The 15,578-nt window shown below is 46.0% G+C and overlaps 1 protein-coding gene across 10 annotated transcripts in view; it reads left to right on the top strand.

Annotated features, from left to right (window-relative positions):
- The window catches only part of ENOX1 (ecto-NOX disulfide-thiol exchanger 1), a 548,612-nt gene that overhangs the window by 378,180 nt on the left and 154,854 nt on the right, over window positions 1-15,578 (top strand). For all 10 annotated transcript variants that reach the window (XM_072782960.1, XM_072782966.1, XM_072782958.1 and 7 more), the window contains 2 exons: window positions 13,742-13,915; window positions 15,136-15,342. In XM_072782960.1, the coding sequence (XP_072639061.1) occupies window positions 13,742-13,915; window positions 15,136-15,342 (381 nt within the window). The remainder of the gene's footprint in view (window positions 1-13,741; window positions 13,916-15,135; window positions 15,343-15,578) is intronic.

Genomic DNA, 15,578 nt, shown 5'->3' with positions numbered 1-15,578 from the left:
TGTGATAGGGATTTTAAATTCTTTCGACTGACTTCCCGAATGTAATGGGGGGGGGGTGCAGGGAAGCGATGATCTGTCATTGTCATAGTAAAAAATAACATTAATTGACTAAGGATGTGAAGGCCCAAGGTGGTAGTAAGTACACTTCCATTCTGGCGTTTCTGGCAAATGTAAATCTGCGACACGCAGCTCTAGGTTAGAGAGGCCTTGCGCTCTGTCTCTGAATATCCCTCCTTTGTCCTCCTCCGTACCACGGGCACTTTTGATGTAAACTCAGCCTGAAGCAAGGCTGCTGATCCACAATGCCCTCAGTGTTAAGGAGGGGAGAAAACTATATAATGGTATAGCTAAAGGAAGATAAATAAAACACCCCACTGTCCTCTGCCCTCGAAACGTCCTTTGATAAATGCCATGAAAACAACGGCTCTTGGAAATGTGGCCCGAGCCCCGAGGGGCAGCTGATCTCCGACTCGGGTCTGTATTGACAGAGTGCCCCTTGCTTGGGTTGGAGGACACACTGGTGGCTCAGCGGGAGGGGTACTGTCAATGAGGAGGCCACTGGTCATTCAGAGCGCGGACGGGCTCTCTTCAGGAGGTTGGCACAGGTGCTGCGTGCACCTCCCTAATTTTGCTGTCACTTCCTAATGCAGCTGGGTGGCCCCCGTGTCACAGCGCACTGTGTGCCTTGGGCCAGGGGCTCTGACTTCCTTCGGTGCCCCCCGCATCTTGCCCCCTGCTTAGCAGCCTTGTAGACGACTGATCATGTAAAATGACCAGATACCTCCGAGGGACCGAGGGCAGCATTCCACTCAGCTCCCCCGTTTTCTCAGCTCTGAAGCTTAGCGGATGACCCTGACCTGGAGAATGGCATAGTTCTATCGAGATCATGGGGTACATGAGAACCGGGGTACACCGCACACACACACACATGCATACACACAGCTCCCCACCCTCCCTTGCTCTCCACCTTCCCCCCTTCCCCCTCTTCCCCCCTGCCATGTTCACGTATCCTCCAAATCCCAATAATATACAGAATAACACATTGAATTCTCTCTCCGCACGAAATAAGCACTTAGCACCATTGCGGAACCCCGGAGGCCTTTGCAATGGGAAGAATCCAAACTATAATTTACATTTGCATATTGGTTTTCCTGGTTTGTAAATTGCTGGCACCGAAACGCCCCTCAGGTAACTGAGCATCCGTAATAGCAATGCGAAGTGGGCGTGGAAGATGTTGGCCCCACAGGTGAGATGAGGAGGAACCTCAGGTGCATGGGACGAAAGCCCAGACAGCATCCTGGCCCTCTCCCTGCGAGCTGTGTGTGCCTGCAGACCACAGGCAGGTGAATTATCGTCACAGCCAGGATAGCAGGGACCATAGTTTCCTCCCCTTCTTTTGTCACCCCAACCTCCACCGCCGCCTCGTTCACTTGTAAAGCAGATGGAGGGGGGAACCTTGGAGGGATGTAATGAAAAAATAGCTTATTGAATGATTGAACAAGGGTTTTGGAAAGCATAATATTGCATAAAGGTAGCAGTTCAAGACTAGACGCCTCTGGGGACGGGAATGAGACGTAGAGCCCTGAACGAAGAACAAAAGGAGTCTTTGCATTGACAACCAGATGGGAAATCATGAACTTCAAATGAAAACCTGGGTAATCGTTTCTGTCTTTAACCTTGCACTCTCCAGGAACACAACAACGTTTTGGGGTATGTTTTTCATGCGGGAAATGAGTTCTCTTGAGTTTTGAATACTGAGGGGTCAAGCCCCTGTAGGAAGACGCTACCAATCCTAGCTGCTGAGAAAGGCTTCTCAAAGTCAGCTGCGCTCAGCCCTCAAGGCTGAATTTGGTCCTTGAACCATTCCACCTTGGTTTACATCTCTGAAAAATTATCTATCGGAATGACTCAGGGTGTTTGCGGAAATGACAGGCCACCAGAGACTATGACTTGGCGTTGATGCTTTCCAAAATAAAATGCATATCAACATGTAAAGAACTGAATCTACCAGGACCTCAGATGTAAGAAGGTATTTTTAAAGTCTGGTGCTGCTCACGTTTAGTTTATTAAAAAAAAATAATAATAATAAGTGTGTGTGTGTGTGTGTGTGCATAAAGAAGCTTAATACTGGGACGCCTGGGTGGCTCAGTGGTTGGGTGTCTGCCCTCAGCTCAAGACATGATCCCGGGGTCCTGGGATCGAGTTCTGCATGAGGTTCCCTGCAGGGAACCTGCTTCTCCCTCTGCCTGTGTCTCTGCCTCTCTCTCTCTCTCTCTCTCTCTCTCTCTGTGTGTGTGTGTGTGTCTCTCATAAATGAATAAATGAAATCTTAAAAAATAAGAAGCTTAATCCCATAGATACATTCATTGAAATTAATAAAGTAGGATTGCAATGGAAAAACTAAGTTTAGGGGGAAAGCAGATATGCCGGACATATGAATGAGCCCAGTTGGTGAATCTGGGTATAAGACCTCATCTTCTTGGCAGAAAAAGCAGAGAGGAAACAGCTCTGAACTCTGTAATTCTCATTTCCAGGCACTGAAAAACATCTTGGGCCCTTGGGGTTAGAGGAAGTTGTTTCTTTTTTTGTTTTTTCTCTTTTTTTCCTGATACTAAACTATCAGAGAAATGTCTCCTGTGGCAAAACTATATGGCACTGCCTCCTTAGTTATTTTCCTAGAAGACCCTCCTGATTTCCACCTAAAGAATTACTTTTTAAAGTTAGAATAAATAATACAACTTTAATTTAGGGATACCTGGGTGGCTCTGCGGTTGAGCGCCTACCTTTGGCCCAGGGCTTCATCCTGGGGTCCTGGGGTCCTGGGATCGTCCCACGTCGGGTTCCCTGCAGGGAGCCTGCTTCTCCCTCTGCCTGTCTCTGCCTCTCTCTCTGTGTCTCTCATGAATAAATAAATAAAATCTTTAAACACACACATACACAACTTTAATTTAGAAAGCAGCTGAAGATTGAGATATGCCTTTTTTAAAAAGGAAGGACAGTAAGGCAGTATTGTATCATGTACGCTCTGTAGCGCAGACATGCACATACGCACGTGCACAAATATAATATCTGCGATTAAAATGAAATGACAGCTAATATGTGCTGAGTGCTTTCTCTACTGGGCACTCTTTTAAGCCCTTTATATATTTTAACCCACTTAATCCTCACAACAAGCCTATCAACCTAAATATATTTTTAATCCTCTTTTTTACAGTTTGAGACCCGAGGCATAAAGAGGCTAGGACACTGGGCAGGAGAGTGAGCTTGCCCTTGAGCCCCAGACTCAGATGGTCTCTCTCTCTGTGTTTACTGCCTGTCTCTTGGATTTCTCTTCCGCTCTTATTTCTTCCCAGCCAGTTGTCCTTGCCCACACAGTCGAGTGGAAAAATTAAATTAATATTAGATCAGTCTGTGATCTGAAAACAACACACGACTTGAAGTTTCCTTTAGGAGCACGCATGATGTGTTTGCTTTTAAAAGAGGCTCTATTTTCTCCCCCAGCCGATGGCTATATGCTGATCTTATATAAAGAGACCAACTCTGTGTTGCTTCAACCCCTTCAAGCAGTAAGTTTAAATTGAAACTTACATAAATTGTTTAAAATAATACGATGTGAATGTTTTCTTTGAAGCTAAATATTGAATAAGTTTTCCTTTGTTCTTGTTTAAATTTATGAGATGTTACCTATCTCCCTGCTGCCTTTGTAAACTAAAACGAAGGTGGGTAAATAAAATCAAAAGGTTAGCCCTTGCATATTATCTCGGAAAGACGCAGGTTGGAAAGGGAAGATCCCTGTGAAGACACCGACACCGTGTGAATGAAGTACCACCTCTGCCGTCACCCCCGCAGAGTGCAGTGGGCTCTAGATCAATATGACACTGGCCTATTACCCTGACTTCAGAGAAGAAGGACAGCTCTACAGAACGAGGAGGCATTGAATGCCAGAAAGAAATGTGTTGCCATAAATTAAAGCCAGTCTATATGCTCAGAAGGTCTCCATCCTTAAGAAGATAGATAGATGGATAGATAGATATATCAGGATTACAGTGCGCTTCTTATATGCTTGACTGGATGTTCAAAAACATCTCTCAAGATTCCACAGTGTTTCGCCTCTCCGTTCTGCCCCAGTGCCAGAAGGCTGTCAGCCAGTTCAAAGGAGAGAACAGCAACAGCCTATGCAGTCCCCTTTTTTCCTACCATTATGTAACAGTCCTGCCATACAAAGTCACATAACATTGTACAGAGAGAAAATTAATCATCGGCTAATGAGATGGGGATGTGAAAAGAAGTTTGAAAGAAGTAATTTAGAGGCCCCAATTAGGGCCTATGCTCGTGGGTCTCCCGTGGGCACGGTTGGCAGATCCCAGGTTCAGGGGTGTAAGAAGGGCATGGGGGGAGGGAAGGAGATACAGAAGCCGCTGCCCCTGGGCATACAGAGCGGCTTTTGCAATCCTCCAGATGCGAGCTAATAAGAACCCATCTAGCAGTGGGAACCAACACTGTGATGCAGAGAACTTTCCTGAAAGGTTTCAGCGGGTGACTGGATGTGGTTGCCTACAGAGGTTTTAAGCTAGGAAATGAAAGGAAGGAGAAAGGGCCATTAAAAGAAATAGGCAAGCCTTGCGGTTACTTACTGTGTCCTCGTGTGTGTGACAGAGATGGGGTAGGGCGGGTGACCCGGATACCGAGCGGTTGGCTACAGAGTGCATTCAAATAGGTAAACACAAGTGCGAAGGGGCCAGCAGGCCAGGGAGCAGAGCAAAGAACTTCTCATGAGCCTCCAAACCGAGGAATTAAGAGTGACCCTACATGCGGTGAGAATTCGGCAATGGCCCTCAGAACCAGAAATCAGCAAGAGTTGAGAAGTAAATGTTAGGGGGAAGGAATCTGTCTACATTTGTCTAAGACGGTCTTCTCTTTTTCTGTGGCTGAGTCTGTCTGACCTGCAAGGAGCAATCAGAAGGGGTGCAAACTCTGAGAAAGAGTTGTCTTGCCATTGTATAGATATTGAGGGCTGGGGAGGGAAAACTCAAGACAGAAAGAGACCCTAAGAAAAAAGATTTTGGAAAATCCAATGGGAAACGCAAACTCTTTTATTTAGTTTTAGAACACCAACCACAAAGTTGCATGACAACATCCTGCAGAGACACGACGTGTGTATTTTAGTCGAATGAGGTCATTTGATGGGCGCGCCACCTCCACGATGGGACTGCCAGAGGGACTCATGTAATGAGCTGATGTGAGGTGCTCTGTGCAGGCCTGGCACAAAGCAACCATGTGAACGTGACCCCTATTTTTTAATCCTCATATACCAGGTCAGCCAAAATGATGGAGTTCGAAACCAAGAAAGGTCAAAAGCACTGCTGATCCCATCAGTCAGATTCTGTAGGCCCTAGTTCTGGGGCTTACCCTAGGCTGTGGAAAAGGTGAACTTTAAAGGAAGTCACTTGTGGAAAGGCTAAGGGGAAGCAAGGCCACTGAGGCCAGGCTGGAGAAGATTCAGGTGCTCCTGTGAGCTTTCTTCGTGAGCTTGACCAGCAGCACTAGGACCGAGAAGCAGACTTCTGACAATAGCCCAGGAGAGCAGAATAAGGACAGTGGGTTTACTACAGGGTTTCAGGTCCTGAGGCAACGTACGAGGGGGGAGTTTCTCCCTGTGAAACCATTAGAAAAAGGAATGGACTGTCTGGGGGAGTAGGGAATAACCTGTCATTAGACGTGCCTTAAGGCTGAATGGGCAGACATTGGAGGACTCAAATGCACAACGGGGAAGCAAGCAGGACTCCTGACCCCAATTTCAGCTCCGTTCTTAACTAGCTGGGTCACTTTGGACACGTTACGTAACCACCCCGAGCCTCGATTTTCTCATGGCTCAATCAAGGGGGTAGGACTAGGAAATACTCAACCTCTTTCAGCTTTAAGATTTCATAATCTGGGGTGAGGCCCAGTGTCCTTTGCTTCCTTGTCAAGGTGAACCCCTCCACACCTGCCTGGCATGTGCCAGCCTGGTGTTCATGCCCCAGCTGTGAGGCCCACTGGGTCTGAAGCGTGTATTTCAGCAGGTCCGGAAAACAGAGCGGCTTGCTTTGAGTGTGACGCTTCAGGCCTCTGTACCGAGCTCTCTCTGGCATCACATTCAAACCACTGCCCCTGCCCTGGCATGAGGGAATTTCACAGAACCTTTGAGGGGCTTTTACTTCCTGTTCACTCCAAATAAATTTGGTTTTAAAGCACATGCTCCATGCACAGGTTGCTGGAAAGGCCCGACAGACTTCTTTTAGCAGTCACTGCTTCTCTGCACCAATTTTAGTAAGAAGTTCTGAAATCCTCTTCACTTGGTGTCATGTCATAGTTTCAAACATGGACACAAATCTCCTGAGTCAAGTCAACAGTACTTAAAATAGCTGTTGACGGCTGCATTCCTCTGCTCTGCCAGCATTATATCCCCAGTCCAAGGAGACAGAGGGTTTTATTTATGGAATGAGGTCTTTGTTTACAACGTGAGCACAGCCAGGCTCCAGGAGCTCACTTCGGGTATACATCTTGGATTTATGTAGAAAACATACCTCGCCACCCTTGGATCTCTTTGGAAAGATCACAAGAAGCATTACTAATGTGACTTTCTTAGATTTCTGCTTGTAGGCATTCACGTATCTTACGAGGTACCCTATAACATTAACTTACAATCTGTGGGGTTGATTTAGTCTTAATAAATATGTAGCCCACTTCAAGGTTGGGCTTTTGCACAAAGGGAAAACGTAAGAGCAATCCCGCCTCCTGGGAACTGGTTTCGAACATTTCGTCTAAGAGGACACATAGAAATATCTTTTGTAAAAAAAAAAAAAAAAGAAAAAGAAATATCTTTTGTATTTATGATCCCAATAAATATATTTTGAGAGTGCTTTTTCTTTTTTAAAAAAAAGATAATCCTAAAAAGAAAAAAAGGTAATCTTTTATTTATTCGAGAGAGAGAGAGAGATAACGAATGGGAGAGAGGCAGAAGGAGAGAGAGCGAAAATCCCAAGCAGACTCTACGCTGAGCACAGAGCTGGACTTGGGGCTCGATCTCACGACCCTGAGATCACAACCTGAGCCAAAACTAAGAGTCAGATGCTTAACCGACTAAGCCACCCAGGTGCCCCGAGAATATCTTCTCTACACACCCATAGGAGTCATCCTTTCGAACACTCAGGTCAGCTGTCACCCCCTCCAGCATTCGTTCTATGACACTGCCCACCCTTCCCCAATTAGTTTCCCAGACCTGCCATAACAGAGTACCGCAAGCTCTGGGAGGGCTTAACACAGAAACCTTAATCTCTCTGGGTCCTGGAGGCCAGAAGTCCAAAATCAAGGTGCTGGCAGGGCCATCTTCCCTCCAGGAAGGAACTAGGGAAGAATCTGTTGCGTGTCTCTCCCTTCGTCTCTGGGTTTTGTTAGCAGTTCCTGGTGCTCTCTGGCTTGCAGCTACGTAGCCAAATCTCTGCTGCGCTGACACATGGCATTCACTGTGTGGACCCATCTTCTGCGTCTCTTCTGTCCTTATGAGAACACCAGTCATATTCGATAGAGCCTGCTGTAATCGAGTATGCCATTGTCCTAACCTGATTGCATCTGCAAAGACCCCGTGTCTGAATAAAGTTATCAGGGGAGTCATGACTTCGACATCTCTGTTCAGAGAGACCCAATTCAAACCATAAGGCCCATATCCCACCCTGGGTTCTGGGCTCCTCTGCGTTTAGCACCTCTTACTGAAGTGTCTCCCAACAGTCGTCCTACTGTATTGGCATTGTCTGTTTAGTCTCGTTGACCACCAGACTGTCGCTTCATTGAAGGGAGGACTCAGATAATATCTTTACGGCCAAAGTACCTTTGAGAACGTCCCAACACCTGGTAGGCGCTCAAATATTTGTCAAAAGATATGCTTCGTGGTCACCATCATGATCCTTTATGTGTATAGAGTAGTAATAACCTATTTTATGTAAGGTTACACGAATGTTATTCTACATAAAATACGTGTTTCTCAACATCGCATATAAGTGCTGCCATTTGTTGCGTACTTGCCGTGTGCCGAACGTGATGTTAAAACACTTCCGATTTTTTTTAATCCTGTGCAATCCTCACAAGAATATTCACACTTAAATCTGATGGTCCCCATTTTGCAGATGTTAGAAATGAGGCTTAGGAAGAGTCAGTGTCCCGAGGCCGCACAGCCAGCGCATGGGAGACCCAGGAGCTGATCGCAGGCACACGTGATGGCAGATGTGGGGTCCTCACGCGTGGGTATGCTGCTTTCCCACGGACCGTCCCCTTGGAGGCTCCCAGCCTGGGGAGGGAGTATGTCTGGTGATCATGTTCACACGTGCCTGAAGAAGACCCTGAAGCCCAGAGAGGTTAAGGGACCAGCCGGTCATAGGGTCCCTCAGCTGTTGCCCGGGTCAAGTTCACCGTTTTAGAAACTGCTTTCCTTCGTTGATCATGAAATGATCCTTAACAATACTAGAGCAAAGGAGGACAGGGAATGGGAAAAAGAAAAGCATTTCCTGTAATAGTCCATGAGCCTCACCTTCTGCGTTGTAGAAGAGCAGGGCTTGCCACCTGCAATGGCAAACTACTGTGAGAAACCGTGTCTCCGTCCCAAATGTCCACTGAACAGAATGTCCTCACGTATCATGTGGTTTCTCTGTCCGGTGATGATGGATCATGTTCTGAGGCAGCAGTTCCTCCGGAGAGAGGAGAGGAGCTTGGACGTGTTTGTCAGAGCCCCTGCAGCCCGTCGGTGGGCCCCAGCCCCCGCAGGCTTGGCATCTCCTGGCTCTGAGGTCCCATGTGGGCCTCAGGGACAAGGAAGGGGGCCCTGGGACCCTGCCAAATAAGACTCAGCCTCCTGACACAGGCCAGGCTGTGACCCAGACCCCACGCCTCATAACTGGGGTGTCTGCCTCCCTCCACTAACCCTTTGCCTTGGTCCTGCCGCCGGGACCCTGTCTTGCTCCTTCAGCCCGAGGGCCAGCTCAGGGAACCTCCCTGGCTGTGCCTTTCTCTCCGCCTCTGACCCTGTCACACTGTGGCCACACTCACTTCCACCTGCCCCGAGTCAGAACCCGGCTCAGGCCCGATGACCTGGCCATGGCGCCCCCCCAAGAAGCCGACCCGCCCGCTCTTGGGTGACATGTGACCAGGTAAGGCCAGTGCAATATAAGAGGCAGTCTTACAGGGGCTTCTGGGAAAGTTTATGCTTTTCTGATAAAAGAGGCAGACATGGGTAACACCTCTCTGCCCCTCCATTCTTCCTGCCTTGATTGAGGATGTGATGCCTGGAGCCCAACAGCCACCTTGCTACAATGAGAAAAAGGCCAAGAGAATCTCACAGACACTGACCTACCCTACCATCATTTGACCAAGCTGATGCCAGCAGCCATACTCCTTCAGAATTCTTGTAAATAAAGTGAAAATCCCCTTTGTGTAAAGCCATTGTTGGTCAGTCTCTGTTACTTGCACCCAGAGTATTTCTGAATACCAGCCCTGATGCCCAGAATTACCAGCAGACTATACTGAAAATCCAGATTCCTCTTTCCCATTAGAGACCAAATGGAGGGGCACCTGGGTGGCTTAGTTGGTTAAGCATCCAACTCTTGATTCAGCTCCGGTCATGATCTCAAGGCTGTGGGATGGAGTAGACTCACACACGCATGCACATCCTCTCTCTCTCTCAAATAAAAAAAATAAATAAAAATAAACTATTGGGTGATGCCTGCCGCTCGTGATCGCTGCCCGGGAGCAGCCCCACCGCTCGCCTTGGGCCCGAGAAGGGCCTCTTTCCTCCTGTCATTCCCTGGGAGCCCTACGCCCTGCCCTCTGGGCTGCACCCGTTCCCAACGCTCACAGATGACCTCTGTGCCCGAGGCTCAGCCCAGCAGAGCAGCCGCACGCACACCGAACCCAGTTGCCCTGGACGGGCCTCTGTTGACTCTTCCAAGTGAGGTCGAGTTCTTATTTCAAATAATTGGCCTTCAGTGAGGCATTGATGGGAAAGGGCGGGAAGGGGGCCAGCCACCCCCTAGGGGCAGTGGACAAATAGAGAAGGCCCCCAGGACACTGGTCACAGTGTCACATGCTCAGCCGATTGGAGTCCCCCAGGCCCATCAGGCTTCCCCCTGGCAGGTCTCCTCAGGGGCCCTCCTGTGAGCCTTGGTTTACACTTCTCAACTCTTCTGCTGAGTCTTGTGCCCATCCTTCGTGTTCTCCTTAAACACAGCGATTTTTCCCCAAATAGGGAGCATATCACAGTTCCTGACACCAGGTCCTGGCAGCAGCAGGTGCCCAGGAAATGCCACATGAATGGATGGAAAGAAACTGTCATGCCTCTAGACTCCTGAACACAAAACCCCGACCTGCCCCTGGAAACATGCTCGTCTAATTGATAAAACATTGGACTACGTCTGAGTCAGTTAAGCAGGATTTTTGTTTCTGGCTTTGTCGTTTGCAGTTGGGAGCAGACAGCGAGGAAGAAATGTTAGCTGAGCTCTGGCCTTGGCGCCTCTGTGCTTGCTGGCTGCGGTACAGGGGACAGCGGGACGGGGCTGCGGGCTTCGAAATAAATAACCCTTTCTCTTGCTCGAGTACAATTTCTGAAAGTTCTACTCTACACTTAATTGGATTCTTTCTTGCTGCAACTTAAGCCTTCTTCCTCCTTTCCCTGAGTGGAATTATAACTCATTATCTCTGAAGTTCACAGGGGCAGCTTTTCTAAGCAAGACAAGGAACTGACTCTTAGAGCTTCACACTCTCTTCTTCACCTTTGTCTTCCTGAGCCTGTGTCTTTCTCAGACTCTCAAAAATTGTGCATTTGCTTTAATGAGTTAGTACATAGCAGGTTCCTGTGCTATTTGGGAAAACAATTTCCATCTGTTCATATATTGTTAAAAAGTAATGGGTTCTTATTTAAAAAAAAAAAAAAGAAAAGTCTAATCCTTCCCTCCTTCCTCCTCTCTAATACTGAATCTCAGATCCTTTGAGGTCCAACATAATTTAAGTGTTAATTCTTTTCTAAGCTCTTTTCAAGCTACTGCACTCACCATGCAGATTTCATTAAACCTCAGCGTCTCTTCATATTGATGTCTCAGAAAAAAGCAAAGTAACTCTTGCTCTCCATGAAAATATTTTGCTCAAGAGTAGTGTCTTTTGTCCCATTTCTAAAGATGTACTTATCTGGCCTCCAAAAAAGAAAACAGAAGTCTGTTACAACTAAAAGAGAATGCAAGCGCTGGGCTCCTCATCTCATTTTGCGAGGAAACATCTGGTTATTGTAGGTTCACAGGGTTCGCTGTCCGGAGTGGTCGCAGCCTTCAATCACCCTGTGTCTGCAAACAACCGGGAGGGCCCGGCCAAGCAAGAAACAGACGAATCTTATGCACAGAATGAGATTAAAGGCATGCGCATGCCAATATTTCTATCTCTAATCTATTCACCTTGGAAGCCTATTTGTTGCTTCAGGGATAAGGACACCAAAAAACAGTCTGTTCTGGAACTTCCCCTTTAGACTTGGCACCTGGAACAGAAGGCTACATCTTGAGGCGTCTGGGTGACTCAGTGGGTTAAGCGTCTGCCTTCCATTCAGGTTGTGATCCCAGGGTCTTGGGATGAGCCCCTCATACTGGCTCATTGAGCATCTGCCTTTGGCTCAGGTATCATCCCAGAGTTCTGGGGTCAAGCCCGCATGGGGCTCTCTGCTTGGAGCCTGCCTATGCCTCTGCCTCTCTCTGTGTGTCTCTCATGAATAAATAAACAAAATCTTTTAAAAAATTAAAGTAAAAAAAAATAGTCAAAAGACACATATCTACATTTGGAGCCAGAGACCCAGGCCCTGGTGCTGACTGTGCCATTTATTTGTGATGTTGAGGATTCCATTCAACTGCTTTATGCCTCAATCTCTTTATCTGTCAAATGAGGATAAGACCTGTGAAACTTTATGAGGATTTTAAATGAATAACCAAAGTGTGAATCTTGTCTCTGTCACTTCCCAGCTTTTTATGGCTTCTGTATATCACTTGTTTTGAGCACTGTCAGCACAGAATCCTGGAATACTAGTGCCCCGAGAGATTATCCCATGTTACAAATGAAGAAACTGAGAACCATAATTACAGAGGAAGTACCTAGAATGTCAAGGTGACTCCTTTGAATAAGAATGCTTATTTGGCATTTATATTTACGTGTTTTTTTTTTAAAAACAAAACCAAAACTGGGGAGAAAAAAAACACCTCATTTTATTGAAGTCATGCTGGTACACTCTCAATTAGATGGATTTCCTAAGAAATGGGACAGCCGTCCTCTTGGGGTTATAGATCTAGGATCACCCTGCTTATTCTGTTCAACCCAGAGGAAGAGTGGAAACATCCAGGATATAGAGGAAGGCTATCCCTAAGCCTTTTCCCAGAACTGGGAAGTTTTTGCCCGTGCTTCCTGTGCTCTGGAGTGTCTTAGTAAACAAAGGGTGTCTCTGCCTCTGGCTTCTCCCACCTTTCAGCACAGGTAAGCAGAGTGAGGCCATGCCTGGGCAGAGGCTGACCTTGGGAGCCACAGATCAGAGGGGCCGGGAGGGAGGATTGGGAGTGATGGAGGAAGAGGAGGAGGTGGAGGAGGAGGAGGAGGGAGAAAAGATAAGAGAGTGAGAAAAGAAAAGGGAGTTCACTGCTGAGGAGTAGCAGAGGGCTCACCGTGACTACTCCTGGTGGCATCTGTGCTACGGTGTGTCTACTGAGAACCAGGGAGAGTGTCTGCTTTCTGCAAACAGAAACGCTCCTTAGACACTCAGTACAATCTTCTAAAAGTCCCTGCTTGCAAATAAATCTTACTTATTCAGGAAAAGAAAATCCTCATATATCACCATTGAAATCACTTGTTTCATTACCACACTAAAAAACAAAAAACAAAAAACAAAACAAAAAAAACAATGCATTGGTTATATTGGAAAACCCATTCTTTTTGCCCCCCTCCCTTTTTTTTATACAGAGCGTAAATTTGTTGTGTGTGTTTTTTTTTTTTTTTTTATAGCAGGGCATAAAGATTTCAGGAAGGTTGGTCAATTATTTATTTGTTGATTGAATTATAGGAAGAAAGTGTGATTATCCAGTGGAATGCAGAAATGTATGCAATTAATTCTGTGCCTGCGTGTACTTAACCCGGCCATCGTAATCACTCTGTTTTTTTTTTATTTCCCGGGGGAAATAGGTGAGGTTGGACCTGAATGCATCATTATAAAGTATGCACATATAAATTGAACTTTTCCAAATCTAGGTCACTTGAATAAGAAGGCTCTTTTGATAAAAACAGACTGACAATTAGATTCACAGGGTACTTCAATGTTAAATGATATTCTTCCCATATTCTGGGTCATAAGGCAGCCTAAACACCACACCAATGTTAAGAAACAGAAAATCATATTTGCAACAATAGCAAAGCTTCATGGTGCATGGTTTCCACTTCAATGTGCTGTGTTCCATTATGCCACGTTAATGTTTTAAGTAATATAATTTCCCTTTCATGTAGTTTTAAGTTCATCTTTTATTTTCTCTTTACCTTTCTGGAATAGCTTTCTATAATGCTACATCTTATGGCGGGAGAAATTCCTTAAAAAAAAAAAAAAAGTATAAAGTCGAACAAGCCTTGCAGGAAAACAGCAAAAATAACAATGAAAATTGATTTTAGATCCTCCAACCAAAATGTTATCTTGTGTACTTCACAGACTCAATCTGTGTCCCAGGCTTTGATCCAGGCCTCAACATGATGACTGGGATCACCCCCATTAACCCAATGATACCAGGCCTGGGGCTGGTGCCACCCCCGCCGCCAACAGAAGTGGCTGTCGTCAAAGAAATAATCCACTGCAAAAGTTGTACTCTTTTCCCTCAAAATCCAAGTAAGTGATACCTGTGGAAAATATCTGCTCGTCCATTTAAATTTATTTCTTTTCTCTCTCTCTCTTTTTTTAATGTAGCATTGCATGCGCTTTCAAAATTCTTCCGCATGGATGCACAAGTGGGGATCCATTCTACATAAGGCTTCTGTCTCTAGATTAGCACAAATGTCTGGGGATGTGTCCATGTGTTCTATCCAGGAGCTGAATTGACACCATGAAGGCAATATGTGTGATGTGGGGATATATAATCCAGCATTAAGAATCTTTCTGCATGCAACAAAGTCTAGCATTTGCTGCAAAACATAGTGTGAAACACGTGAGCATTTCCATCCATCTTCACAAATGTGGGAGAAAAGCTCTGAAATGTGCTTTGCTAGATGGAAAATTGAATTAATTTGGCAGTTAGCAATTTTGGGGGGAGCCCGCATCTCAGAGTTTCTGGGCCAAATTGCATTTGCTTGAAGGAAACGTACATTTGATAAAATAAATGAGCCAGAATTTTTTTTTTAATTTAGTCTCAGATACTAAGTTTATGGGCTTAAATAGCTAGAATTTTTTTTTTATTCATATTAATCAGTGTTGCCTTTTTGAAGTGGACTTTTCAGGAGATTGCTTTAGTAATCTACATATAAACTAGGTAAAATGTTGTGACAGTGTACGTTTTATCTTTTCCTACAGCCTCCCCCAAATGTAATCGTTGGCTCATTTAAATGTGAATTTTTGAAAAAAGTGTTGTTTTCAGGCCCAGTGTTTCCCAGCCGAGCAAGTACTGCGCGCGCTTGTGGGTTGTGTTCCCTGCCTCTGCCTTGCGGATCCATTATCCCGCAGCAAGACAAAGCAGATAACAAGCCCAAGTTTTCCATCATGTTGTCATTTCATCATGCTTTGTACTTTGTGAAGTCTCCCCCCACACACACACACACCCCATTTTCTGGGGTGCTGTAATATGAAGGAGAAATGAAATTATGCTAACATTTGCTTTATCTTTGCTCATGGACAAGCATAGCCACTCTGTGTAGAAAGGCACCCAGAAAGTAAGGGTTGGGAGGAGGAGGGGAGAGGAGGGGAAAACAAGACAGCCGCCATCAGTGGAAGTGGGTGTAGAAATTTCTCGTGACTCCAAGTGGAAAGTTCCTCTGTCAGCTGCACTTCCATGGGGGGAACCCGGAGGAGCACAGAGAAATAAAAGGCACACCCCTCTGTTTTGTTGTGATTATTAGATCTTCCACCTCCTTCCACACGAGAACGACCTCCTGGGTGTAAGACCGTGTTTGTCGGAGGATTACCAGAAAATGCTACTGAGGAAATTATTCAAGAAGTCTTTGAGCAGTGCGGTGATATTACAGCAATTCGGAAAAGCAAGAAGAATTTTTGTCACATTCGCTTTGCAGAGGAATTCATGGTTGATAAAGCCATTTACCTTTCTGGTACTTTGCATTACATAAGGGGTTTTCTAGGCATTTTGTGATGTTTTGTGATGTTAATACGAGCTTATTCCCTTTCGCCTCAACTGGCACAATGAAGTCCTCACAGTTGGGGCTGGAAAAGGAGGAACTCTGGTCTTTTCCCTTGGCTTCCAGAAGCTCTAATGTTAAGTCTGTGAGTGTACGTTGTGGCAGGAAGGGTTTCCCACCACCAGCCTTCAGGAATTCTGTCGAGGTTC

The sequence above is a fragment of the Canis lupus genome, chromosome 17 (assembly GCF_048164855.1).
Source record: "Canis lupus baileyi chromosome 17, mCanLup2.hap1, whole genome shotgun sequence".
NCBI lineage: Eukaryota > Metazoa > Chordata > Mammalia > Carnivora > Canidae > Canis > Canis lupus.
This window is presented reverse-complemented; position numbering and strand designations above follow the sequence as displayed.